The 27,188-nt window shown below is 45.4% G+C and overlaps 2 protein-coding genes across 11 annotated transcripts; one reads left to right on the top strand and one right to left on the bottom strand.

Annotated features, from left to right (window-relative positions):
- Positions 1 to 161: 161 nt before the first annotated feature.
- On the bottom strand, positions 162 to 13,504 carry LOC117751831 (SH3 domain-containing protein 19-like). Of its 7 annotated transcripts, none has more exons than XM_034568796.1 (18): positions 13,016 to 13,503; positions 9,334 to 9,370; positions 7,344 to 7,384; positions 7,039 to 7,114; positions 6,798 to 6,933; positions 6,399 to 6,570; positions 5,385 to 6,317; positions 4,950 to 5,282; positions 4,695 to 4,775; positions 3,651 to 3,903; positions 3,058 to 3,337; positions 2,713 to 2,913; positions 2,507 to 2,565; positions 2,156 to 2,406; positions 1,974 to 2,005; positions 1,668 to 1,842; positions 1,423 to 1,517; positions 162 to 1,184 (listed from the first exon to the last, which is right to left on the bottom strand). In XM_034568796.1, exons 1-18 carry the CDS (start codon positions 13,101 to 13,103, stop codon positions 1,077 to 1,079), a joined length of 3,351 nt encoding a protein of 1,116 aa, XP_034424687.1. In that variant the 5' UTR covers positions 13,104 to 13,503; the 3' UTR covers positions 162 to 1,076. The 7 variants fall into 7 exon arrangements, with proteins under 7 accessions (XP_034424687.1, XP_034424686.1, XP_034424684.1 ...); XM_034568795.1 differs by having other exon boundaries at positions 1,668 to 1,848; XM_034568793.1 differs by having other exon boundaries at positions 1,974 to 2,023.
- Positions 13,505 to 14,788: 1,284 nt separating this feature from the next.
- LOC117751830 (protein FAM160A1-like) lies at positions 14,789 to 26,870 on the top strand. 4 transcript variants are annotated; one of them, XM_034568790.1, is made up of 19 exons: positions 14,789 to 15,071; positions 16,421 to 16,469; positions 17,827 to 18,097; positions 19,039 to 19,234; positions 19,324 to 19,545; positions 19,960 to 20,122; positions 20,428 to 20,539; positions 22,252 to 22,353; positions 22,562 to 22,618; positions 22,753 to 22,839; positions 23,037 to 23,204; positions 23,288 to 23,367; positions 23,526 to 23,704; positions 23,783 to 23,894; positions 24,052 to 24,712; positions 24,764 to 25,391; positions 25,599 to 25,780; positions 25,869 to 25,989; positions 26,311 to 26,870. In XM_034568790.1, the coding sequence occupies exons 3-19, from the start codon at positions 17,993 to 17,995 to the stop codon at positions 26,541 to 26,543; spliced, it is 3,408 nt and encodes a 1,135-aa protein (XP_034424681.1). In that variant the 5' UTR covers positions 14,789 to 15,071; positions 16,421 to 16,469; positions 17,827 to 17,992; the 3' UTR covers positions 26,544 to 26,870. The 4 variants fall into 4 exon arrangements, with proteins under 4 accessions (XP_034424681.1, XP_034424680.1, XP_034424678.1 ...); XM_034568789.1 differs by having other exon boundaries at positions 24,052 to 24,709; positions 24,761 to 25,391; XM_034568787.1 differs by having other exon boundaries at positions 24,052 to 25,391.
- The last annotated feature ends 318 nt before the right edge of the window (positions 26,871 to 27,188 follow it).

The raw sequence follows: 27,188 nt of genomic DNA on the forward strand, positions 1-27,188 counted from the left end.
TTTAACTCTCTTCAGATTCTGACTTCGATTTGTTTTCCTCCATTGGAGCCTAATTACTCATCACAAAGCGCCACTACAACATTCTCTAGTTCACTGTGTATGAATTATATGACATTAAATCCAGATTATAAATCATATATGAATTTAATCATTTTAATCTGTTTAATACCAATTAAGTTTATTTCTCGTCACTGCCAACGATTTTCCATATGTGCAAAACGCGTTTCTCTCAGGTGCCGTGAAATGTTTCTGTTATCGCTCCTTCACATAAAAGAACGACTTTTTTTCTTGAGCAGTTTTGGAAAATATTCGGCACTGAAGAAACAAGTTATAAAAAGTAACTTCAGTTTTCTTTGTGTAAAATGATCCAGTTTAACGGGAACGTAAATCATTTAACTTTATTTCATAAATATCTACACGTACCAGTGAGAACTTCACGAAACCGAAAAATGTTGAGTCGATATTTGTCACAACTGTCGCTCGTCTCACCGCTGAACAATATGGACGTTTCAATCAGTCTCTAATCTGCTCCGGATGAGACGCTCTTCATGTTTCACTTCGTTAAAGACAAAACGAGTGAAGCAGTCGTCCTCTCGCTGGAACTGTCCCGATCCGAAGCTGCACACTGACGCAGGATGTAAAAAGTCTTTGTTAAACTTTCTGTCATCAGACACAAAGAGGAGAAGCTGAAATCGTGTTAAAGCAGCGGCTCTTAAAGGTGCAGTCGTCAGAGTCCATGAGTCAAATCCCCCAAAAAGTAAAATCCAGTTCCACAGAGGAAACATCACGTGGGACACGACACCATATCAGTTTTATTCCGTCGTTAAGGCAGCGAAGGTCCGTCTCGTTCTTCGTCGTCGTCGTGACACTGACAAAGTCTCAAGGCGAAATCAAGTCAAGACTTCTTTGTTTCTTCAATTCAGTCACAAACGGCCGATAAAAGCTGACCAGGAAGAAAAAGAAAAAACTAATAAAAAAACACTGTCTGTAGGTGGCGCTGCCGTTTCCCGCCCGTGTGACCGAGAGCAGCTACAGACACATCTTTCTTTAAAAATCCCCTCGTCAAAATGTCCTCGTCAGAGAAAAGAAATGTAGTTTTTCGGAAATATCCCACGTCTCCCACCTACAACTCCCAGAATCCACTGCTCATCCACAGACTCCACCTGTGTTATATCATCACCGGCCTGCAGGGGGACACAGCGAGAGAAGGAAGGAGGGGTTTTTTTTTTAAACAAAGAAAATCTGAGTCTGTGTAATGAACATTGTTTTGGCTGCAAATAAAGAATTACGACGCGTTTCCACTTCCTTCAAAATATCTCGAATACGGGCGCCACCATCTTGAATTTTTGACCCCATCTTTATTTTACGTCTATGGTTCAGAACGAGGTCATGAAACCTCAGCTACTCGTGACGCTCACGTACCTTTAGCGTGAGCTCGTCCTCGCCCATCGCTGTGAAGTCAAACAAAGCCTTGCCCGCCCCTTTAACCGCCGACTGCTGGTCTGGGATTGGCTGGACTGGGAACAGCAGGAGGAAGTAATAGTTAGACGCAGACAACTTTCATTAATGATTATTCTTCCTGCTACAGACGAAATCACAGCTTGATTAATCAAAATGGATTCCACTACATTTACTTAAGACTGAATTTGTGTGTTTGTGTGTTGTACCCTGGTGCGGCTGTGTGAACGCAGCAGGGTAAAGCCCCTCCCTCCCCTCCAGTCTTCCTCTCCTCCACTCAGCGTCTATGTGCTTAATCACTCGGATCAGTGCCCCCTTGTGGAAGGACAGATCCTCTTCAGTCTGACCGGGGAAGTCAAACAGAGCCACAGCCCACTCCTCCACCTCCACCTACAAACACACACACATCAGTAATTACACACCATTAAAAGACAAATCAGATCATCTGATCATTGAGGAAACAGTTCACGTAGGAAATGTTCATATAAACCAACTTCAGACTTCGACACACTCACCTCAGAGTTCGAGTCCTGTGAGGTCTTTGCTTCTGTGGAAGACAAATGTACTAAATAAAGCAACATTACATTTAAATCTAAAGCTGTGAGAAGTGAATCTTCACCTTTAAACTGAAAAGTGCTTAAACATTATTTAAACTTATTCTAAAGAAAATGAAAAAGGATAATTTTCCTCGGCCCACCGTTACTTTCTATCACTGTCGTATCCATCGCTGTGGCCTTGGTCGTTTCCTCCAGTGATGACGGCGTCTGTGGAAGCGGCTCCACCACCTCAGTGAAGCTCAGGGGGAATATTCCTATTCGCCCGTGGATCTGGCCCCGCCCCCACTCCTGTCCTTTGAGCTCCAGCAGGGCGATGACATCACCCTGGGAGAAGGTGAGCTCATCGCCCTCCTCGCCCTCGTAGTCGAACAAGGCGACGCAGCGAGGGCCGCTGTGAAATGCAAGACAGATTAAAAACGGGGTCTCCTGAAGACAGCGAGTACTCAGGGTCTGTTGTGTAGTTTATGATGTTGTGTGTTTGTGCGTCGGACCTGACAGGAGGAGGGTCCGGTTGATCTTTCTGTTCAGGAGGCTGCACGGGCAGGATGGACTGAACAACACAGGAAAACAACAACTTAACATGACGTTCTGACCCCAGAGTCTACGTCCACCTTTATTTACAGTCTACATTCATACGTCCTTAAATATACATCAAATAATATCAACACCATAAAGCTTTGAAAAGCTGTTCAGGTACCTGTGACTCCGATAGGCTGACGTCCTCCAGAGCGGGTTTTGATTGGCCGTCCTGATCAGGGACAGGCTCTGGTTGTGTGTCCAAGTCCAGGAGACACTGCGATGGGTTGATGAGCGGGACAACAGAGGTTTGACCAACTCCTTCATCAGGGAGACGCTCTGAGGGCAGCGGGTCGTCCAGGACAATCAGGACTTCCTGTTTCTATGGCAACATTGTGAAATAACACACCTCAGGCCTCAAAATAAATGAACTTGTATTTGTGTGTGTGTGTGTGTGTGTGTGTGTGTGTGTGTGTGTGTGTGTGTGTGTGTGTGTGTGTGTGTGTGTGTGTGTGTGTGTCCACACCGTGTAGCTGGTATAGAGAGGATGTCCAGGTTTGGGCCGGGGGGGAAGAGGGGGTCCTCTTTTTGAGGGCCTCTGAGCCGGCAGCTGATTGGCTGTTACAGGAGGGGGAGTGGTCTGTGAACTCTGGGCGGCTGGTGACACGGAGAGAGTGGGACTGGCTCTGGAAGACGGAGGGATCTGGTTGGCTGAGGAGGTCGAGTTGACGGCTGGAGGTGGCGGACGTCCAGGAATGGATTTGATTGGTGGAGGACGGAGGGGGAGGAGCTTTTCCCCTGAGGGCCTGAGGAGAACAGAGTGACTCAGGTGTGAGTAGTAATTCTCTAAAGGCATCGCGATCACAAAAATGTGATGCACAACCTGAAAACAAAATGCCTCCGGCCACTAGGTGTCGCTGGCACGGAGGAATAAAACCACACCAGAAGAAAGAAACACTGAAAACCATCATGTCTCCTGTAATGTGTTATTCCCTCAATCTTACATTACTTTAGTGTAAATGTTCTGAATCATCACTTGTATCTCTCTGTGTGTCTGTGCTTGATTTGTATCTACACTGAGCAGCTCTCACATCGAGACTCAGGAAATCTCCGTCTTACCGGCGAGGAAGAGGAGGGTCTGAGGGGTTTGCAGCTCTGGTAGTTTCTGCTTTATGCTGGATCACAGGGCTTTTCCTCAGGGACGGAGCCGGAGCTGTGACGGGGGGTTTGGCTGGAACCGGAGTGGCGGTGGCGGCCGGTGGTCCTGATGGTTTGGGGGTTGGAGCCGGAGCAGTTGCAGATTTGGATGAGACCGGGTTTGGATCCGGAGGCGTTGGTGAAGTTCCAGTAGGTTTGGGAGCCAGATTTGGAACTGCAGGTGCGGAGTAGAAGTCAGAATACGTTTTAAATATATTTACTTCCTATTCATATCAGAAGGTTAAGTTAGTGAACAATAGTGAAATTAACATTTTAGGAAGTAAAGGAAAAGAATACACAACAAAACTGCTCATTACCAACTTTATTTAAAACCAAAACAAACTTCATATTGTTCTCATGTAAATTGGGCTTTTACTGTGAAGGAGCTGCAGCCACACATTCTGCTCCAGGTAAAACAGAAGTATGGAAAGTATCTCTCTCACACACACACACACACACACACACACACACACACACACACACACACACACACACACACACACACACACACACACACACACACACACACACACACACACACACACACACACACACACACACACACACACACACACACACAGTTTACAGTTAATCTGGAAGCCTCTGGGTACAGGGGCGTGACATCTCTGACACTCTCCAGACAGTAAACCTATCAGAGCAGACTCTGCTTCTTGGAGGCGGGACCAGGAGCATTCAGACAAAGAATGAACAGAGGTTCATTCTGACAAACCACAAACAGAGGGGGCTCTTTTTCTCCTCACACAATCACAGCATTTGTCTTTCACAATGTTTGGATTGCATAATGTAACATACACGCACACATTAAATCTCTCCACGTTTGCATATTTATGCCACATAACAAGGACGCAAGGTTTACGTCTGTAAGCTTTCAAATGCTCCATTGTGCTACAGCTACATCCAGCTTAGTGTTCACACACACAAACACACACACACACACTCTCTTACCGCTGGCCCTGCGTGGTGAGGTCAGTGCTGCCGGTTTGGTCGGGACGCCTGGACGAACACTTCCTACTTTCACTGCAACAACAAGAATCAGAGGAGAAGAGATAAAGACGATTCGGTGAAGACAACTTTCATTAAAGCACCGATACATTCTTATAACTAATAAAATATCAAATCCTAATCCAATATCAACACAATGTTTTTGGAGTTCCCACTATCTGCAGGCAGAGGTACAGATTACAGTTTAATAACACTCACCAGTTGGTTTTGCATCGTCCTGCGTCTCTTCAGCCTGAGGCTCGGCCTGTGCTCCACCGCTGACCTCCACTGAGGGTCTCGGGGGAAGAGTCGGGATGGTTTGCCCAGCTGTGTTGCTCTTGTCCTGTTGTGCTGCTCCGATGCCGGCCCTGGGGGCAACTGGAGGTCTGGGTGGAGGTTTGGGGTTTGGAGCTTCACTGAGAGAGGGTGTGAGTTTGGGTGGAGGGGGCCTGGGGGCCGGGACGGGGGCCGAGGCAGGAGAAGAGACGTTAGATGACGGGGGTGTTTCTGTAGGAGACTGTGGTTTTGGTGCGACTAAAGGTTTCGAAGGTGCTGCAGCAGGTTTCAGGACACAAGGTGCTGCAGCAGGTTTCAGGACACAAGGTGCTGCAGCAGGTTTCAGGACACAAGGTGCTGCAGCAGGTTTCAGGACACAAGGTGCTGCAGCAGGTTTCAGGACACAAGGTGCTGACTCTGGAGGCGTTGGAGTTTCAGCGTTTGACTCCTCAGACAGAGATTCACGTGTTTCCTGTGCAACCGACTCTGACACCTCTGCTGTCAAAGCACCATCTTCCCAGAAGACTTTGCTGGATGGTTTGGAAGTGTGTGAAAAGTTTTTGGGTTTTGGAGCGACAGTGGGAGGGGCAGATTTTGCCGGTTGGAGACGAGGGCGTGGCCGGGGTTCAGGTTTCTTTGTCACAACAAAGTCTCTGTCGTTAGTGTCGCCACAGCTCCCATCAGCCACCTGCTGCTGCTGCTCAAACGCTTGGATCCTCGCTTTCAGCGCCGCCATGTCCTCTTCCTCGCTCTCTGACTGGCTGTGACCACTGCTGTCGCTGTGGGGATCAGGAAAGCCCCAGTCGTCTGAGCTGAAGGCGTCGAGCAGCTCCTGCAGGTACTTCCCCTGACTAACTTCTTGGTTGGGGGTGTCAGCCTGAGCACGGGCGGTGAGCGTGGCCAAACCGTCCTCACGTAGCTTCACCAAAGTCTGAACTTCGACCTCGCTCCTGCTGATTGGCTGGACACCGAGCTTAGAGCGAGGGCGTGGTCTAGGACGCTCCAACGGGACTTGAGAAGAAGCAGAGGGAGGAGTTGCGGAGTCGACTGCAGCAAAAGCCTGATCCCGCTGGTCAGTTTGGGCACAAGTGGTCGAGGTCAAAGGTGAACAAAGCTGCGTGAGGACGTCACAGCACTGTGTGTGTGCCGAGGCGTGCGTGACCGTCTCGGGCTCCGTGTTTGTTCCGACACAGTCACTGTTTAGGGAAGTGAGTGTTGATTGGCTGGCGGTGGTGGTGATGTCATCGATGTGAGATGATTTGGGAGGATGGGAGAGAGGGGAGGGTCGTGGGGGTCTCACCGGTCTTCTCACTACAAAAGGAACAAATTATTCTTGTAAATATTCACAATCAAAATGTCAGAGTACAGTGAATAATAATGAGCAGCACTCGCCCTGAGGGTCTTGTGGATCAGGAGCAGATCCTGGGTCAGTCTGTGTGGCGATGGTTGTTGTGGAAATCGGACGTGTTAAGGATGAAGATGAGGATGAAGAGGAAGAAGAAGAAGGAAGGAGAACCTGCTCCTGTGTCTTCTCCCTGATTACCTCCTCGTACGAAGGAGGTGGCTGATGGAGAGTAACAAGGTCAAAAGGAAAATCACAACAAAGATACAACTGGAAAAGAGAAAAAGGTTTAAATGTCAACTTTATGCTGTTTACCATCTTTTTGTATGCAATCTTTTCCTTATTCTCATTACTACTATAATAATTGCTTCCTTTTCCCCATTAGCAACACGTCTTAGTTGCTAATAATGTTTTTTGCAACCCAGTTCCGATGAAATTGACTTGATTACCTGTATGGACGGAGGGATTGTGGGTCCCCAGATCTGTGCAGCAGGAGGAGGGGGTGGTGGGAAACCCCCAGAGGCCCCTGGGAACCAGGAGGTGGAGGCCAGCGGCTCTGCAGACAGGATGGTGATCTCCGGTCGCCTGGCAACAAGTACAGATAACAGGGCTGCAACAACCGACCAAAAGCACAACCTGACACGACAACAATAATTCAAATAAAACCACAGCGATCCAGCAGCGACTCACCTCCTGTCTCGCTCTCGGTCCCTGTCTCGCTCTCTGGTGTTGGACGTCTCGGAGAGAGAGGTCGACCTGGTGGAGGCTGACGGACAGGAAACAGCTCAGAGTTAAACACAGACGACTGGAGCGTCACATGACGTGTGGGAAACGAGCAGAGGCTGAACATTTAGGTGAAGTTATCAAACAGTCATTTCAAGAACATGAGCATGTCCAACCTCCGCTGCATTTAACTAACCTTTATTTAAAGTTCCAGTAAAGACACTATCACTAAATAGATGTTAAAGACGTAGAGAAAGAAGAACTTCACTCACTTCTTTTGATGGCAGCTCTGATGGACGAGAGAGGACCCTGGCTACAGAGAGAGAGAGAGAGAGAGAGAAAAAAGGAAACTGTGAGTCACAGTATTTCACCTCTGTTTCCATCTCCTCCCTCTTTAAAGCTCTCTCTCTCGCTCGGTTTTCCAGTGACAAACATAGCTCGCTCGTCCCACCCACTCCTCAGTGTTGGAAACCCACACATCCACATTTTTCATGACGTAATTTGTAAAATGTTTGTTTTCTCTTGAAGCTGAGGCCCAACTCTCAAATTAAGAACAGATTCAAAACCACAGATTGTTGACGGGTCCAAGGTCTCGAACACAAGACTCTAAATAAAGATGGACGATGCATCGCCACTTCCTCCCACTGTAAAAAATGAAGCTAAACTATCTTTGTATCGTTGTGTGTTGTACTTCTTTAAGAGTCAGGTTTACGCACCTACAGTGAAACCACAACATACGGACGGAAAACATGGAGGTCATACTGGTCAAGTGTGACCTCAATGTTTTTTTAGCGCAATGTTTTCTCCTCCTCCTACCACAACAAACACACGAGAGAAATGTCACCACCTCTTTTTTTTGATGTTGCTCCACTTTCTTTAACTAAAACCCTCTGTGGGGTTTTTTTTTCAATGATTTTTTTTACTGTTTAAAATCTTTCAGGATGAAGAATTTGCCGAAATCAGAGAAAGAAAGAACTTGAAAACTCTCCCCTGGTTCTTCCCAGTCGTCAACTTGTTGGCATCCAGGCCGATCAAACTGATTCACAGATATTTCAGCGGCTCGAGGTTCAGAAACCGAGCCAAGAATTCTTCCCACTTTAAGAGAGACGTAGTTGTTGTGATGCAGCGACTCACCCAGACGACAGAAGGAGGTCAGACGTCTTTCTGCAACTTTTTATTTCTCTCAGGCTGTCTTTTCAACTGTTGAAGTGTTTTCTGCTCTTTGTCTGTGCTTGTCTCTCTTTCTCACAGAGCTGTAAACCAACGTGACTCACCCCCCCGACACTGTCCAAACCCTCCGCTTCACTTTCAACACTGACGGAAAAATACTCCTCTTTCCATATCTGACTGTTCACTGAAAAAAGACCAGTGGGTTGGACAAAACAAAAACACTGAGTGAAGCCTGGTAAATTCATTGTACTGATTTTATTTAGACACAAACAGACGATACTAATTTGAACTCAATGCTATTTTTTTTTTATGCCGAGTCTTGGTAAACACTGTTTAGTTTCCACTAAGGTCACACCCGTACAGGCAGCTGACCAATCGCGAGTCAGCCTTAGCTGTCAATCATGACGTCACAGCCCATTTTTACATCATCAAATAACTAGAAGAAACGTGAACACTTGAACAAACATCAGTGCGATAAGAACTTTATAAAACGACAGAAACAATCTTTGAGAAAAATCTGTTTAACGTCTACTAGTTTTTTGTTTGGTCCATGTCCCATCTGCTAACATAGAGGAGGGAGGGTTTATGACCTATACTGCAGACAGCATCACTACAGAAAATCTACTCACACATGTGCTCCTCCACACTATTTTCATCAAAGAAGCACCCCCCCCACCCACCCCCACCCCCTTGGATCTCTGGGTCTGACACACTCCTGAAAGTATTTGGTGCTGCTGGCCGGTTGGCATAGCAACTAGCCAGAGAAGTCACAGGGTTTAAAAGTGTGTGTGTGAGTGTTTATTGGGGAAACAGAGCCTCGGGTTTGGGTTTATTTTACTTTTAAAAGTGAAGGTTGTGAAACAGTGGAAATCCCCTGAGGCACGATGACACAGCAAAATAAGAGACTGACAATAAAATAAATAAATAAATAAATCTTTTTTTCAGGCTGTAGTTTCTGAGTTTGGCAGATGTCTTTTTTTTTTTTTATGAGAAATTCCCTTTGTCACATCCAAGGTTTTCAAGGTGTTTGTATCTCTATCGTTTATAACGTTGTGTGGAAGTGTGGACGGAGCCAAAGGAAAAACGTTTTACCTGTGACGATGCTCGGGCTTACGTCTGTCAGGACGACCTAGGGAGAGAGAAACAGAGATTGTGATTGACACTTGTGTTCGTCAAAAATGTGTTTACCTTGACATGAAGGAATCAGCACCATCTTTAGAAACCACATCAAAACAGGAGCGTTTCAAGGGACTTTGTGGGCCCCAGGCATGAGGGACCTGGGGGGCCATGCATAAAACCACAACCATTTTTAACCAAACCTCTAACATGGCAAAACTTTTGGCAAAAAATTAGCGGCACGGGGCCTCGTTAGGGAGTTTCCGACCAAGGTGTCGTTGCGTCATCTTCGGTACGTTGCTGATCATAGAATTCAAGGGGGTTCTCACAAAATTGACAGGGGCCGGAAAATAATTGCCTGCTTTGCCCTCCCTGTTTTAAACACCCCTGCTTCAAAATAAAATACCCATAAAAAAGGAGCCACATCACCGTCCTCTGCTGACACTTTAGTTTGACGATCAGGTAACGATCACCACAATGACGAGCACTCACAAACGAGAATGAAGGGAAAAGTAAACGTGTCCTCGTCTGAACCGCCTGTCATCACCTTTCAAGGTGAACAAAGAAAAAGAAAGAGGACAGGACTTTTTTCTCTCTGTGAACATTTCCTACCTCCTCTCCTTCTCTTCACATCACAACTGATCAGTAGCTCAGCTCCCGGCAGCGTCCAGAGAAACTTAGCGTTGACGTGTTTGGAAAAGATTTGATTCTATCCTTTTTACTCTTCTGTTGAAAACTCCAAATTTCTCTTTCCTCCACTCTGTCCTCTTCTTCTCTACTTCTCTCCTTCTCCAAACGTCAGACCGGACCGCCCAGCTGTGCTGCCCAGCTTTCTGGTTGGCAGCGACCATACAGGAAGTGGGGCTGTGATTGGCTGCGGTGAGATTCTGCTGGAGTCATCAGGTCTTTTAACACTTCCAGATGTTTGATCTGAAGCAGGCTGACTGAGCGCTGTGCTGGAGCTGCGTTCAAACATGCAAATGCACAGCGCAGCAAAAATTCTCTGCAGCGCACCGACAGTCATCTGTTGGATTTTCCCGGTAGGCACCAAGGGGGCAAGGTTAGAGGTCAAAGGTGAGAGATGAGCTCTAGAAGGGATTTCCTGTTTTGCGGAAGGAAACGTCATTAAAAAGAGAAAGACTTAGGGATTTAAGGAAGTTATGAAAGAGACTAAAGGAATGTCTCTAGGAATTAGGAAAGTGAATGATCGACAGTCATCATGACGTTTCTGCTTTGAAGCAGAATTAATGTGCGTTACTTTAAACAACACAAAGTAAGCTTTACTGAGCAACAGCGCCCTCTGCAGTCACACATGGTATTAATTCTGTTGGGCTGCAGTGGAACCACGATGCAGTTCATTAACGCATGACGTCACCACATTCACATTGAACGAGCAGTGTTTCAATACGAGTGGAAAACACGAGTCAGCACCTTTCACTCTTTAATCTCCAAACGTCAGTAGAACCTTTATTAACGCAGGTGTAATTCGACCCGAGACAGTGACTTTCAACATTTTGATTACGCTGCACATTTTGCCCCGAAGCTAAGGAGCGGCTGAACACAAACCTTGTGGTAAACAACCGAGTTCAGATGCCCAAAAAAATTAATCACAGATTGCCGTTAAATCCACAGGGAGCAGAACCACAGAAGAGGAATGCTGCACACAAACACGCAACCTTATTGTTGGTGCTTTCCAGAGTTTTGAGTTTGTGTCGTCGCTAAATGTGTCAGTATCCAAACGTTTTCAAGGATTTCTGAACTAGATTTCCTGCACGTTCGCTCTTGGGAAACAAATGTGAGGGACAAAAAAATAAGAAACATGTTGGATCTAAACTCAGCGACCTCAGCTTCTCACAATCACATGTTGCACAACAGCAGCTGACTGAGACTCGGAGGGACACATGCTCCCAGATCTGTGTGCGTCAACCATGTTGAAGCCCGTTTCACAGTTCCCTATTATCAACCGTCACCTGATATCACCTGTCAGAGCCACTTCTACTTCACATTTCTCCTTGTGTTCATTCCAAACAAACTGAAACCAGGATCAAAACACATCAAACACAAGACTTAATGGAAACTCTACGTCGTCTATTCGAGTACAGACTGTAAAATAAAGATGGACGATGCGTCTCCACTTCCACCACTTTGTACAAAAGAGGAAAGAAACAGGAAGTATTTGTCATTTTCCAAAAATATGCCCCGTCCTAAACAGAGGGATGAAGTGACGGTGAAATTATACGCTTGTCTTACACACAAACGCGGTGCTGAAAGGCGAGACATGCTAAATTATATCTTGTGTTTCCCTGAATGAGACTTGTACATAATGGTTTTAAGTCTTGGCACAGGCCTGCACCATTACAGCCAACTGGGAATGTGTGTGTGTGTCTGTGAGTGTCTGTGAGTGAGTGAGAGAACTTTGACCCACATGATGAGATATTTACATGTTGATACAAGAATTTATGGCTTTGGGTTTGAGCAGGTTACACCCACAGTCTCACACAGTGAAGTTCAACCTCTCTCTGAACCTCACATCAGCAGTTTGAGACTGGGAGCGCACAGGGAGACATGTTGGTCTATCAAATGGTTCCTATAAACACAAAGTGAACATATTCAAACTGCCTGGTGTATATTTTAAAAATATTTATTCTCTTAAAACTTGTGAAAGAATTTATGCTTAAGCGATTAGTTTATTGAGCCATTAGTCAATCACCAGAAAATTAATTAGCAATAGTTCTGATAGCATTCTGCGGTTCTGGCTGCAGGAGGCGCTCTCCTGTATCATACATGACAATAAACTGAAAAGGTTTTTGTTTCGGGATTTTTAATCGTACAGAACAAAAAGAAACTGCCACCCTGGGATTGAGGAGATTTGAGATGGGCATTGTTGACTTTCAAAAGAAATCTATATCTTTAACTAGTAAATAAACTTATAGTCACTCATAGTTTATATATATATTCAGCTAATTGAAGCAGTAATTTGGTGATATTTTAAATCCAGTTCATCAGTCCCATGAGAGATTTAACAGGGAGACATCAAATATCACAGACGTGGAGAGAGGAGGATCCCATTGAAGTCAATGAAACTCAAACTGAACAAAACCCAAGAGACAAACGCAGAAATTCAACATAAACAATATAAAAATCTAATCACAGGAGTGTTTTTGAGTTGTTATCTGTACATTTAAAGTTGTATTTTCATCATAAGTTCCCATTTAACTTGTGACAACTTCTTTTCCAACATTTACTATAGAGATAATTTAGTTAAAAGAGTATTTTGAGCTGTTATCTGTACATTTAAAGTTATATTTACATCATAAGTTCCCATTTAACTTGTGACAACTTCTTTTCCAACATTTACTATATAGATAATTTAGTTAAAAGAGTATTTTGAGTTGTTATCTGTACATTTAAAGTTATATTTACATCATAAGTTCCCATTTAACTTGTGACAACTTCTCATCAACATGAACTCTATAGAAACCTGGTGACAGGAGTATTCTGGGCTGTTTTCTGGACATGGGAAGTTTCTGTGTGATGTTGTTTTTACACTCTAACCTGTGACAACTTGTTTTCCCAACATGTCTGAACAAACGAAGTGTGTAACAGGTGAAATCTGAACAAACAGGATGAATGTCAGGGGACATTTCGGCTCGTTTACCTCCGGAGGTGTGGGGCTGTCGTCGGACCACTTGCTCCCGGCTCTCCCTCATGTTTTCCTCCTCTTCCTCGGAGCGAGCCTCGGCCATGTCTCCTCTCCGCTCTCCGGTGTTGTCCTCGGGGGGGGAAGTGAAACGGAGCCGGGTCAGAACCACAGGCTGTTTACGAGGAGGTCACAACTCCCGACATTGTTCCTCCTCCTGCTCCTGCTGCTGTTGTTGTGTCGTCGCTAAACATCCAGCAGCCGCCGCGCGACCACAGCCTCGACAACCCGGGACAAGTTCACCCGAACACGGCTCGGCTCCGTGAGACGCTCCGGCTCCGCACGAAGCAGCCGCGGACACGACAACACAGCTCAAAGCCGCAGTTACGTTCAAACTGCGCAGTTTGAACGTAACTGCGCAGTTTCTTAACGTCAAGTTTCGGGTGAAGAGTTTCTGCGCCGCGAGCTCAGCGCACAGCTGCACGCGCACCGGCCCCGTGACGTCACCAACCGACTTTAAAAAAAAAAAAAAAGAAAAACCTGGGAAAACAAATGGCGGACCCAACAATTAGCATAAATAGAGTGACACAAGCTAAGCTACATGGCTGAAGTGGTGCTAATGAGCAGTGGTTAAAGAAATAAGGAACAAAAAGAGACATTAAATTACCAGAAATATGACGCACAACAACTGCAATGAGACAAAGATGACCACAAATGATGCTGAAAATAACAACGACTCACAAAGAGGGACACGAAACAACTCCGAAGAGATGCAGAACCACCCAAATAATAATAAATAACTGCTGGACACAAACTAATCCTCTTGAGAAATAACCCAAAGATGCAAAACAACCAAAATATAACACAAAATAAAAGACAGAAAACAAACCTAAACACATACAAAACGACTACGGACAGAAACAAAATGTTCACATAGAGAAAAATAAATCACAAATGACACAAAACAAAGCAGCCGTTGTGTTGTCACTGCTTTTATAGACAATTAAAAAAAGGATAAAATAAGAATAAAGCTGAAATCTTAACAGGCTGAACACGACAGAGACACAGATGACGATGGATGATGAAGAGCGACTCAGTGTCGATCAGTGTCAACAGTGATTAACAGGTCGAGACAAGCAGAGAGGTTTTAGTTTGAAGACTTTAAAAGAAAAAGACACAATAACTAGTTTGTAAACCTGCATTTTTTTTTATTTTTGCAGCATCTGTGTGATTTCTCTTGTATTTTGGGGTCCTGATGATTTGACACTTTGTTTTATTGACAGTTATGTTGGTGACAGAACATCATAGATGAGATTCTGGTTTAAACAAAGACAGAAAATCATGTATTGAAAGTTAAAACGACCCAGAATGAAAGTTTGGGATTCTGTCACTTTTGAACTTTTCCATTTAATGACTCTTCAGATTTTATTCAGAATTGATTTGACTAGATTTGTGATGGTTCCATGTGTCATGTCATCAAGTTCAAACTCTGCACGTGCATCTGATACTGAAGCAATAAAAAACACTTGTTAACATGTCAACTGTAGTTTCTGTGTTTTGCCACAGGAGGGCAGCACTGACTAATCTTTCTCTCTCTCTCTTTCTCTCTTCTTTTCTTTCTTTCTCTCTTTCTTTCCTTGATTCTTACTCTCTCTCTTTCTTACTTTCTTTCCAGCTCTCTCTTTATTTCTCCCTCTTTTTCTTTGTTTTTCTTTGTTTCTCTCTCTCTCTCTCTCTCTCTCTCTCTCTCTCTCTCTCTCTCTCTCGGGGGCGTGGTTTGTGGTGCATTCGGGCGGGGCCACATAGTTACCTAGCGGCCAGCAGCAGGGTGATTGACAGCTGAGCAGCTTAAAGCCTCAGAGAGACTGAAACAAAACAACAGCTCGTTTTACAAGAAGAAAAAGAAACGTCTGGATTTTACTTTGTTTGACTTTTATTATTGATTGTTTTGTTTGTTGGATTCACTTTGTGTCTGTTGAGAAGAAGAAGAAGGAGAAGAAGGAGAAGAAGGAGAAGAAGGAGAAGAAGGAGGAACAGTAAGAGAGGCTGAGACACGTTTACCTCACTCCAGCAGGTCAGTGTCTATATTAAGAGTAAAGGTAGAAAATAAGAAATATAAACATACACAACATGAAGAATTGTAAAAATGTAATATGAATAATAACAACATGTAATTATAAAATTTGAATAATAAAACATATTACATTAAAAATGATATTATATACATGTATAGTTTAATGAAGTGAACACAACGGATAGAAAAACTTTGAATTGAAGTAATAGAAGTAAAACATAATTAGAACAGAGTAGAATATTAGTCATTATAAGACAGAAACAAGAAAGAGGGAGATTCAAAATAGTAGAAAAATAGAAATTTGTACTTTTTTAGATGAAAATATCTACAGATCTACATCTACTGTGTGTGTGCATGTGCGTGTGTGTGGTATACCGTGTCCACACACTCATTGGCTTGCCTAAAGTTGCTAACAAGTGTATGCACACACATCAACACATCAGACAGGACCAGATGACGGCAGGTATGGGAAGCTTCCTTTGAATCAAACCTAAAACAAACTTCTATCGTAGCGCATTCCCGGATTTTACCTCATTCTAGTTTTTATTATTTTTATGGTGGTCACATTTGCAGATTCAGACCTGGTTGTGTGTGTGTGTGTGTGTGTGTGTGTGTGTGTGTGTGTGTGTGTGTGTGTGTGTGTGTGTGTGCTCTGCTGAAGTGCCCTTGAACAGTCGTCATCATGATTTCATCCAAACCTCAATCAGATAAAATGAAGAGCATCAAAAACCAGGTCAGAAACAACGTGAATACCTCCGGCCTCCTTGTGTGTGTGTGTGTGTGTGTGTGTGTGTGTGTGTGTGTGTGTGTGTGTGTGTGTGTGTAATCCCTGGTTTGTGTGATGGCATGTGACTGTCTGACTTTAACAAGGACACACACTCACACACACATGCCGGCACTTGTGGGGACATCATTTCCTGGGGACTCAGCATAACTTTAACCACTGACCCAAAAATCTGTGTTTTCCTAATTAGAGACTCAGCTTTTGTCCTCGTGTTGGACAAGTTGTCCCCAATTAACTGGTTTTTAGTATTATATTTGTTTCCAAAGGTAGGCTATGACAGAGAGACACACACACACACACACACACACACACACACACACACACACACACACACACTCGTGGTGGCGGTTTGGGATTAAACATCACTATCTCATACACACGGTTTACAAATCCATCCTTTACCATCTGGGCCTTTAATCTGTGTTTGTGTGTGTGTGTGGTTGCTTGTACTGATATATTTGTGAGGACCATTTTAAGCACAGGAGTGAAGACATTTCCTCACGAAGATACAAAAATGTGTTCGAGCCAGACAGTTTAACAATCTCTCTCTCTCTCTCTTTCTCAGGACAGGTGTCAGGCTCGCTCGTCCATGTGGTCTCGGCAGCAGCTCAGAGGTAGGTACACTGTTCTGTGCAGTTGGGGGGTGGTGGGGTGGGAATTCATGGAATGTCCTGGAATGTCCTGGAACGCCCTGGGTGGGACTCGGATGCATTCGGACCACTCTTCCTGTTTCCTCGCAACCGCTGACGACCTTTACTTCCTGTCTCGGCCTTGGCTGGCGTTGGTTTCTGTGCAGAGATAAAACGGGAGGATGTACTGATACAGTTCTGGAGACATCGGGTGTTTAAGAGCGAGAGAAAAGTGTCCCCCTCCCCCGCTCTGTTCACCAGCCTCCTGCTGAGGATTAATATGTTGTTCACCTCAGAGTTTGTGCGTCAGAAATAAATCCACTGGACCTTTCAAACACACAACAAGTTCAGGACAAGTCTTCTCAGTTAGGTTGAAACAATAAACACACACATCCCCTCCAGTTCATCAGGTGTTGATTTGACTGCACGCTCATGACGAGGCTGCAGTGCCCGTTCTAAACCTGCCTGTTTGCTGGCTTGGTTGCAGCTTTCTTTATCAAACTGCAAAAGTGGCCTGATGTTTTTAATCATATGAAGTTTGTCAAAGTTATGAAGTGAAGGGAAACGAGGGAGTTCACGTATCTCTGGGTTTGGAGAGGGTGAAGCGGAACGTGGACAGGTGGATCGGTGCGGTGCTGTGGTGAAGGTGGAGCTGAGCCGCAAAGCAAAGGTTACGAACTTCACCTGTGGTCACCACCTCCGGGTAGTAGATGAATGAATGAGATAACACACATACCAGCAGCCGATAATGAGCTTCCTTTGCAGGGTGTCTGGGCTCAGCCTTAAAGACAGGATGAGGAGTTCAGACATCTGTAGGGTGTCGGAGTAGAGTCGCTGCTCCATGATATCCTGCTTAGCGTTAAGTTATTTCATGTGGTAATCCAGACACCGGATGCTTCTACAGTCATGAATGAATTTGGTTTTGCAGCATTTAGTAATAGTAAAAACTGGATCATATGATGAGTTCATGTTCAGGTATCACCAAAGGTCTTTGAAGGTTTGTAAAAAACATAATCCGTTTGTTTTGAGATATTTCCGTCCGACCCAAAGCGGTGGACCATCCTTTGAGCCATGGCGCTAGTGTGGCTAAAAATAGCGTTCACCGTCATAGATTATCCTCCTGCAGCTCTCAGCAAGTTGATTTTCATAACGTGGGGAAGTTAAATGAAACTGCCTGGAAGGAAGGAAAATTGTTTTTCACAGCCTCACACATGAAAAACCCTCAGTTACACGTTTGTTTTAAATAAGTCAAAACTGGTGAGCTCCAGGAAGTCCAAGTGTGACGGCCATGTCTGTAAATACGTCAACTAACAGCGAGTGTCACTCTGTCCTCGTCCTGCAGGCCAGCAGCTGTCTGCAGAGCCCAGGGAAGCAGTCTGATGTTGGGGTGAGAGATCCTGCCAATGCCCCCTGTCCTCACATCAGACGACCATCACCCCGCCTCCTCCCCACAAACGCACACGCATATTGACTGGAAACATGCTATAGCCGCCTGACAGCCAATCAAAATGATGGCCTCGGTGGTTGTCAGGGGCGCCCGGAAGAAGTCTCTCACGTTGAGAGGAGTGGACCCGGAGACCTGCATGATCGTGTTTAAGAACCACTGGGCACAGGTAATCAATCAGTCAATTGATCAGTCAGTCAACCAACCAACCAACCAATTAACCAACCAATTAACCAACCAATTAACCAACCTGTTGATCAATCAATCAATCACAAACATTTGATTTACTCTAAAAAATCTCGTTCCCATTCTTTATCTCTCCGTCTCTTCAGTCTGTCCTATTATCCCGTCATGGTTGGCTGACACAGTTTGTGATCTTGTGTGTGTGTTATTGTGTGTGTTATACTGTGTGTGTGTGTGCGTTGCTGACCCAGACTTTGGCCCTTAAACACAGGATCCATTTAGAACAGACCTCTCTCTACAACCGCCAAGAAAACCCACACACACTTTTTGCCTCTGTGTGTCCACAAGTGTATTTTGTGTATGTGTGTGTGTGTGTGTGTGTGTGTGTGTGTGTGTGTGTGTGTGTGTGTGTGTGTGTGTGTGGTCCTTGTCTGAAGCAGCTCGGGGTCAAAGGTTAACAAAAGACCAGACAGTGAATGACATTCTTCCCTTTCTCTCTTTCTTTTCATTCATGCATTCAGCCCTTGTTCGTCCCTCCCAAAGCGATCTCTTTTCTACTGTATCTTCAACTTCTCAGAGCAAATGAAATCTTTCCTATTTAACGTGAACATGTTGACAATAAAAATACAAATCAGCAAAAAGGCGACTAATGAATAAGGCTAAATTTGGAATATACAGTATCAAATTTCTTATATTGTCATATTGTGCATATAATCAAACTTTTTGACTGTTGATGAACATCACTACAGCTTAAAACCCTTAAACAGACAGCTGGGAAAAAGTTGTCATTGGAGAAAGGATATTTCTGAAGTTTTTAACCAAATGTAGTGTAGTCAATCGAATCTTAAAAGATGATCATGTAAAATACATTTATATTGTGTAATTATATCATTCATTAGATTACATATATGTCCAATCTCTCTACAGGTCGTGAAGATTCTGGAGAAACACGAGCCGGGTCGCAGCGGCGCTGGTGCGTTGAGCTTCCTCTCCGGTCATGCTAGTAGCACCAGCGGCTCTGGAGCGTTACGCCTCGGCCCCATCCCGGCTGACGAAGCCAGCGCCGTCCAGAACTATGTGGAACACATGCTCTTCCTGCTGATGGAGGAAGACGCAGGGCAAGGTTAGAGACCAACTAAACAACCCAGCAGGCTTCATCGTGTCACAGTGTTGGATTGTACTGGTTTGATGAGGTTAATGTCCTGATTTCAGGGGGAGCAATGGGTCCGATCCTGGAGTTTGTGGTTCTGGAGGGTGTGATGGAGAGGTTGTTTCTGTGGAGCCTGAGGAGGCAGTTTACTGAGGACATGAAGCTGGAGCAGCTCCGGATGTACCAGATGCTCCTGTCTCAGGCCAAACAGCCTCTGCTGCATCATAAGCCCGTTCTCCGACCGCTCATGATGCTGCTGGCCTCGTGTGCTGGAGCTGGAACCGGTGAGTTGATGGTGAAACAAACTTATTCTCTTTGTTGTGTGACAGCGACATGTGTCCTGTCATTATCGTGAGAGTTCCAGGCAACCACCACAGACGCTCTATGATCAGAGCAGTCACAGGCCAAAGGCTTCAGAATAAAAGCCTTTCATAAAGTGGAGGTTCTGCCAATGTGAAAATCATTAGGTGCCTTTAACACCTGAAAAGAGATTTGAGTTTTTTTCTAATCTCAGACTCTGACAGGTGTCACCGTCATGGATTTCCTTCACCTAGCTAATCAGTTTAAAGAGCAACTGGAGATGGTTTAACTGTCTCCTGACATCTAATTGGTTGTAAGTGGTTCATTAAGAAGGGGTTTCACACACTGCAGGTGTCGATGGTGAGGTGGTTAGTTAATCGCCTGCGTTCCCTCTCCAGACAGCGGCGGCGTGGTGGAGGCGGAGCTTGTCCTCCTGCTGAACCAGCTGTGTGTCGCTCTGGTCAAAGATCCCTCAGTGCTGGAGCTGTTCTTCCACACCAGTGAGGACCAGGGAGCCGCCAACTTCCTCCTCTTCTCCCTGCTCATACCATACACACACAGGTAGGGGTGTATACACGCGTACACACACAGGTACACACACTCACAGATAGGTATATGCACACAAGTACACACACATACTGTATGTATGTAAGAGGTATACACAGGTAGGTATGTAAAACAGGTGCAAACACACTTATGCATAATTAACACAAAGAAAGAAAGGTATCCACACATACTGTATGTACATACATACGATACACACACACAGTTACACAAATACACAGGTGCATCACTATATACACCACTGTATACACACACAATGTATATTAGCATATGTAAAAAACTTGGTTATCTCTGTATCTCAGACAGGGTTCAGTGGGTCAACAGGCCCGAGACGCTCTGCTGCTCATCATGTCTCTGTCGTCCTCCGAGCCTCGAGTCGCCCAGCACATCGGAGAGAGCACATACTTCTGTCCTGTAAGTACACACACACACACACACACACACACACACACACACACACACACACACACACACACACGCACACACACACACACACACACACACACACACACACACTCACAGGATTGAGAGCGTGAACCTTGACGCTTCATTCTAAAATACCTCTGTCGAGCTTCATGGTCGCCTCATGTCTGCCGCTGCTCGTCCTGGTGACGTCATCGATTCGTTCAAGATCGGCTCGTGAATAAAAAACTGAAATAGGAATAAATCTATGCAGCCTGAGATGTGTAAATTAATAAAATAAATGTTAGTGAGAGCGTTTCTCCGCTGATCTGCTCGTTAGTTGAGTTAAACTCTGTCCATCTCCACATTCAGTCCGACTTCATGTAGAGAAGTTAAAACTGAAAAAACATTCTATTGTTTGTTAAGTGTGAAGAAGTTTTTATGAATGAGATCTGTGTCTTGAGTCGTGCAGCGGTGGAGCTCATTCCTCCATTCATCTCCGCTCTGCTTTGTAATCTCGTTAACACAGTTATGTAATGAACTAATGAGCTCGTACTCTTCCTCAGGGACTCACGGAGTGAGAGAGTGTGACAGACAGAGAGAGGAAGGAGAAGAGAGACAGAGAGAGAGAGAGAGAGAGAGAGAGAAAGAGAGAGAGACAGAGATACGGTGGCAGACGAAGGACAAATGGCATATGTTCAGTAGCTTTAGGGCAGAAACATAGACTGTGAATAACGATGCGTCTCTTCTTCCACCCGTTGTACAGAAATGAAGCTCAGACATCTCAGACACAAGCGCTACCATCTTGCACTTTTGACATTAAACCCACTCGACCAATCAGGAGTCAGTCTCAGCTGTCAATCATGATGTTTCACCTCTTTTTTATATCCTCAGAAATCTAATTATAACCAAACTTTTCGGAAACATGAATTGGAAAAAACATCAGAGTGACACGAAAGCAAGAAAAAGATAAAATATGGAGAAACTTTTGTAAATAATAACTAATTCAAAAATCTTAATGACGGTAAACAAAAAATATCAAACTCTTTTCGTTTAATTGCCTGTAAACTCCCTCTGTCGGCCATGTTGGCCTCGTCACTGCCAGTGTGTGTGTGTGACAGGGCGAGCTAAGACACGAGCGTGTGCTGTGTGTGTGTGTGTGTGTGTGTCAGATTTAAACCCATGTGACCACACTCTGACCTCAATCTTTGTGCTGAGTGCAGATTAGTAAAGCAGCGTGAGATTGGCTGGTACACAGGGAGGGATTAGTAAGTCTGCACATGATTGGGCAGCTGCCTGATTGTTAACGAGACTTGAGACTGCATCTGTTTGTCGAACCACATCTGCTGCTGCGGTTTGTGTTGATATTCATGATGTGGCTTTCTAAAAAAGGGTTACATTGAGCAACCCTGGGATTTCATGTTCATAAAGACCTGTGTGTGTTCAAAGATATTCAAGGTCTTTTAATACATTTTAAGACTTTTCTTTTCGAAGTCATGTCTTTGTGATATTTATTTAAAGGCTTTTTGAGGCTTAGAAGACTTTATAAAATACTTTTTAAGACTCTAAAGGCTTTGTAAGATGTTTTCAGGCCTATAAAACACCTCTTGACTGTTTTGAATATTATCTAAAATGTATTTGTTCTGAATATTCTTTGTGTGTGTGTGTGTGTGTGTGTGTGTGTGTGTGTGTGTGTGTGTGTGTGTGTGTGTGTGTGCTGACAGGTGCTGGCCACAGGTCTGTCTGGTCTCTACTCGTCTCTTCCAGCCAGGCTGCAGGTTTACAGTGAAGACTGGCACTGTCTGGACCAGGCCGACTGGCAGCAGGTAACCACGACGACCACACAGTGATTGAGTGACAGGAGCAGGAATCTGACCCACGGACTCACACAACTGAGTTATTGTGTTTGCACGTTTAAAAAAAAAAGAATCATATAGAGTCGGTGAAGTGAACGAGTGAATGAAAGAATAAACAGATGAATGACTTGATTAATGAATGTTGACATCACTCTGACCTGATGTTTGGGGTCAACAGGTTCCAGCTCTCGTCCACTTCCTGCATTCACTGGACTTCTGTAGTGCTGTTACCAAGGTAACACAAACATACACACACACACACACACACACACACACACACACATACACAGGCTGTGAACAATGGCAGAGACCATTTAAAAGAGAAGCATTTATCACTCTGTCTGTTCCGTCCTTATCTGTTTCTCTCAGGTCGCTCATCCCTCCATCAGGTCTCAGTTGCTCAGTTACATCTACAACGGCTTCTTGGTGCCTGTTCTGGCTCCGGCTCTGCACAAGGTACCTGAACACATCACTAGTCGCCGCTGCGTTCACTGACACCCTGAGTGGCAGATGGTGACAGAAAGAGATTTTCCCTGTGTGATGCTCCGTGCTCCGAGGAACCTTTCACACCTGATATTTAGGTTCAGACTAAACTGAAAAGGTCTGAACCAAGCAAAGTGTGAAAGAGTGTGTTATTCTGTGTGTGTGTTCAGCTGACGGTGGAGGAGGTGATGACCACGACGGCGTACCTGGACCTGTTCCTGCGCTCCATCTCCGAGCCCGCCCTCCTCCAAACCTTCCTGTCCTTCATCCTGCTGCACACGCACGACAACGTGCACATTCTGGACACGCTGGTCAGCAGGGTCAACACGCCTTTCCAGGTAACAGATGTACGGTCTGACAGTTGGATGATGCTCTATCCAAACAAGTGAGATGACCTCTGACCTTTTTGTGTGTCCATCAGCTGGGCACAGTGTCTCTGGCTCTGTTCAGGACTCTGATTGGTCTGTTCTGTGAAGACGTCATGCTGCAGCTGGTGTTCAGGTCAGTCTGATAAGTTAAAAAAAATGAAATGGAGTTTGGTCCATATATAATATATACTGCAGCCAGCCACTAGGGGCAACAGGCTAGTGGCTGGCTGCTGTTATGTCATCGAACTGGTCCACGCTCGGACTGACGTGGGCGTGTCTCTGTGTCCTCAGGTATCTGATTCCCTGCAGCCACCTGAGCAGGAAGCAGCGCTCCTCCTTAAAGCAGAGGGACTGTTACTCCTCCAGCGCCGCCTCCTTCCTGCTCCTAATGCCCTCCTGGTGTCCCGTGTACCTCCACAACACAAACACACGCTCACACTCTGAGCACATCCACTTTCCCAAAGGAGCAGGTCAGTACAACGGACACATACACAACACAAGCACCTGTACACGTTTGCATGCTAATTTAAATTGTCTGTCTGCGTTAGACCTGTCTGTGTCGGACAGTGTCGGTTACTGTCGAGGTTCCGATTTTCTGATGGATGTAAACTACCTCCACTACCTTTCCGACGCTCGTCAGGCCATCTCCGCGTCCCACAGGTTCGTGTGCATGACATATTTTCCCCTCTGCGATGAAATCAGGAAACGATGGTCAACAGTTCAAGTTGATTCTTACCTTTTGTTCTGGGGAATAAACCAGTCAAAGATGTTTTGTAATTGTCCAACACTAGGTGTAATGAGTGTTGTTTTCCTGCAGGGCATGTCGGCTCTGGTCGGCCCCATATGACGGGATCAACCCTTCGTCTGACGACAACCGATCTGACACACCAGGGGGCGACGTGGATGAAGAGGAGGAATTTGTACAGCGGGTCAAGAGTGACTCCATCTGCTCTTTGGTCATCACTCCTCCCCCCTCTGCCCTCTCCCCCACCCCTTCCTCCTCAGATACCATCTCCACCAGCAACCACACAGGAAGGGCCAGTTCCGCTCTGGAGCTGGAGTGGGATGACATTTTTGCAGATGACGATCTCTCTTCATCAGTGATGGTAAACTCGGGGTTTGCCAACGGCATTGTGACTCTGGGTCCACCTCCTCCTTTACCTCCTCAGCACATCCAGGAAATGCGACGCAGTGCGATCAAGTTGGTGCACGGCTCGTACGTGGAGGAGTCCGAGTTTCAGGACGATGTTCTCGTCTACGATCTAGTCGCCCAGAAGGACACAAAGGCGGCCATGTTGGAGCGAATCATGGCAGCAAATCGACTGGCACGAGGAAGCATCTCACATGGTCCGCAAGCGCCAACGGCAGTGACAACGTCAACCATCACAACAATGTTAACGCAAACAGGGAGAACGGTAATGGAAACAGTTAACAGCATTATGTCGACAAGGAGGAGGAGCGAGGATGGAGAGAGGGAGGAAAGAAGAGGGAGCGAAGTTTGTGGGAAGGAGGTGAACAGGAGGAGTGAGGAATGCCGGAGGGAGACTGGGAGAAGGAGGGAGGAAGAAGAAGACGATAAAATCAGGCCTGAATCACAAGGAGAGATGAGGGGACGTAAGGTTTTCACCAACGGTTTCAATGTAAAGAATCACATCATCAACGAATGCGATGATGCTGATGAAGACGGCCAGTCGTTAAAGAAAAGCTGCAACCAGAGTGACCTCACACCTAACACAACTGTCAATCACAAGCACCCAACACACCAACAGCTTCTACGTCACAACAGCCAAAATACAAACGCTTTACCCAACGGCCACGACGGATCTGAGCCACATTACCCAACCACGTCTCCAAGTCTGCCTGATAACAAAGTAAAGAAGAACAACGGCTTCCTGTCCCAGTACCATGAACTCATGCTCTCCCTCGGGGTGGAGCCGGACTGTGACGACATCGCGGAGGACATCGGCACGTTCAGAAGGCGGGTCCGAGCGCTCAGGCAAAAACTGGTGGAGGAGGAAGAGGTGCTCTTCCAAGAGTCAGGTTTCAGTTCATCGTGGGATGACGGAGAGGTGGAAGGGGAGGAGGAGGAGGCGATGGAGGAGGTAGAGGAAGGAGAGGAGGCAAAAGGCAGCAGCAGGAATGGAGTTCCATTTACAGGTGTGTTTCTGAGCCCGAGTGTTTTAAGTAGCTTTCTGAATTCCATTAGAAAAACTGAAAGAGGCTTTGAGCTCGCATCACCACTCCAGAGTGGAGTACCAGCAGACTGCCTCAACATTAGGAAGTGACCGTTTTGTATTTAATGACTTAATATATGAAATGGGTCTTTATATTCACACTAACCTGTAGTTTACCTCGCTGTCCCAGGTCCGTTCATCAGTGTCCTGTTATCTCGGCTCGAGAACATTCTGGAGAACTCCATCGCTGTAAACCTGCTGGTGACGGGCATCTTGGCCCAGCTGGCGTCGTACCCACAACCTCTGCTGAGATCCTTCATGCTCAGCACCGACACAACGCACATTCAGCCCAACGTACGCACTCTGTACCAGGTAACATCCAATCACACGGCATATGCATCTGGTTTGGTTTCTCATTGTTTCGCAGATCTAAATGATAACGTTGTGTACGTCTCTGTAGGTGTTGGTGTCGGTTCATGCTCAGATTGAGCGCTACGTGGCGGCCAGAGCAGATTATCCAGCGCTGGTCACTCAGGCCTGGAGGTTCTTGTTGGTGAAAGACCAGGACAGCAAGTTTAGAGGTGAATAAACACAAGCGTCTATTACACACAAACGGGAAATGAAGCTGAAGGTTTTAGAGCCAGAAGCCGTGTATCCTTTACAATAAAGAATGTATCCGACAAAGAATCGTATCAGTCGCTTCTTCAACACGATTTCAGTGACATTATCAAGCAAAGGTTCATTAAACTGATGGATTTTTGATCGACAGGACCTTCAGGATAACACGGTTTGCACAATATTGGAAACTCTATGAGATAACTACACTAGATATCAAGTTGGAAAAGGTGTAGTAAACATTTTGTCTGTAGCATACTGACCTTTACCGTCCTCGTGTTCCTCAGAGTGCCTCGAGTCTCACGGCGGCGATATCATCCTGGACCCGTCTCTCCCCAACGGCTCTGTGAGAAACGCTCTGGCGCTGCCCCCTCTTGGCGTCCTGCCGCCCTGCCCTCCGATCCCCCCCCAAGCCAAGAGCCGAGTGTTCGCCATCGTCCTGTTCGCAGAGTTCCTCAAAGAGCTAGCCGCCATCGCCCAGGAGCACAGCATCGCACTGGACTATTCTCCCGAGGAGTAATCAGAGGAGCGTTGCCTGAGAAAGTGCCACTAATGTGCCCGTGAGCAAGGCACTGCTGAAAACCTCAAACAGAGGAAGTGATACACAACTACCAGCAGAAGACTGGGGGCTTTCTAAAAGTCCTGAAGCACAAAACATGCAACACAAACTATACGACCACAACATGTGAGTAAATTATATTGATTTCATGCATAAACTTGTACATTTGTATATATTCCTGGCAGCACTTGAATATGTTTCCCCCCATGTGAATATGGATGATGATTTATGCTGATGAAAATTATTTGATGGGGCATATTTTGAAGATAAATAATATTCCTTCTCTAAATGTTTTATTTTTAAAAAGAAAAGTACCTTATTTCAGCTGATTCAACTTTAATGGTGAAATGAAGAGTTTGTTCTGTTGTGTCTTTAAATGCAGAAACACAAACACTCTTACACAGTAATGACAATGCCTTACTTCAACACACTAAGAGATTTCCGTGCAATATACGCGATGATGCGAAGTTGTGTCTTGTCTCATTTGCACTTGTATCAGTTTGTGCTTCGTTGTTTTTAATGTTAATTGTGTGATTTCAGTCTGTTAATGTTTGTCCCTCTTTGTTTTGTTTTTTTTACTTCACCTGTTGCGTTTGAAAGAAGGTA

The sequence above is a fragment of the Hippoglossus hippoglossus genome, chromosome 18 (assembly GCF_009819705.1).
Source record: "Hippoglossus hippoglossus isolate fHipHip1 chromosome 18, fHipHip1.pri, whole genome shotgun sequence".
Lineage (NCBI taxonomy): Eukaryota > Metazoa > Chordata > Actinopteri > Pleuronectiformes > Pleuronectidae > Hippoglossus > Hippoglossus hippoglossus.

Excerpts from the sequence above, each read along its gene's own strand:
- LOC117751830 (XM_034568787.1), top strand. The coding sequence starts at position 17,993 with ATGATGGCCTCGGTGGTTGTCAGGGGCGCCCGGAAGAAGTCTCTCACG. Across the intron at positions 19,235-19,323 it reads GGAGGAAGACGCAGGGCAAG|GGGGAGCAATGGGTCCGATC; the intron begins GTTAGAGACCAA and ends TCCTGATTTCAG. Across the intron at positions 23,705-23,782 it reads CCACTTTCCCAAAGGAGCAG|ACCTGTCTGTGTCGGACAGT; the intron begins GTCAGTACAACG and ends TGTCTGCGTTAG.
- LOC117751831 (XM_034568792.1), bottom strand. The coding sequence starts at position 13,103 with ATGGCCGAGGCTCGCTCCGAGGAAGAGGAGGAAAACATGAGGGAGAGC. Across the intron at positions 7,385-9,333 it reads AAGCCCGAGCATCGTCACAG|CCAGGGTCCTCTCTCGTCCA; the intron begins GTAAAACGTTTT and ends CTCTCTCTGTAG. Across the intron at positions 5,283-5,384 it reads GAAACCTGCTGCAGCACCTT|CACCTTCGAAACCTTTAGTC; the intron begins GTGTCCTGAAAC and ends AACCTGCTGCAG.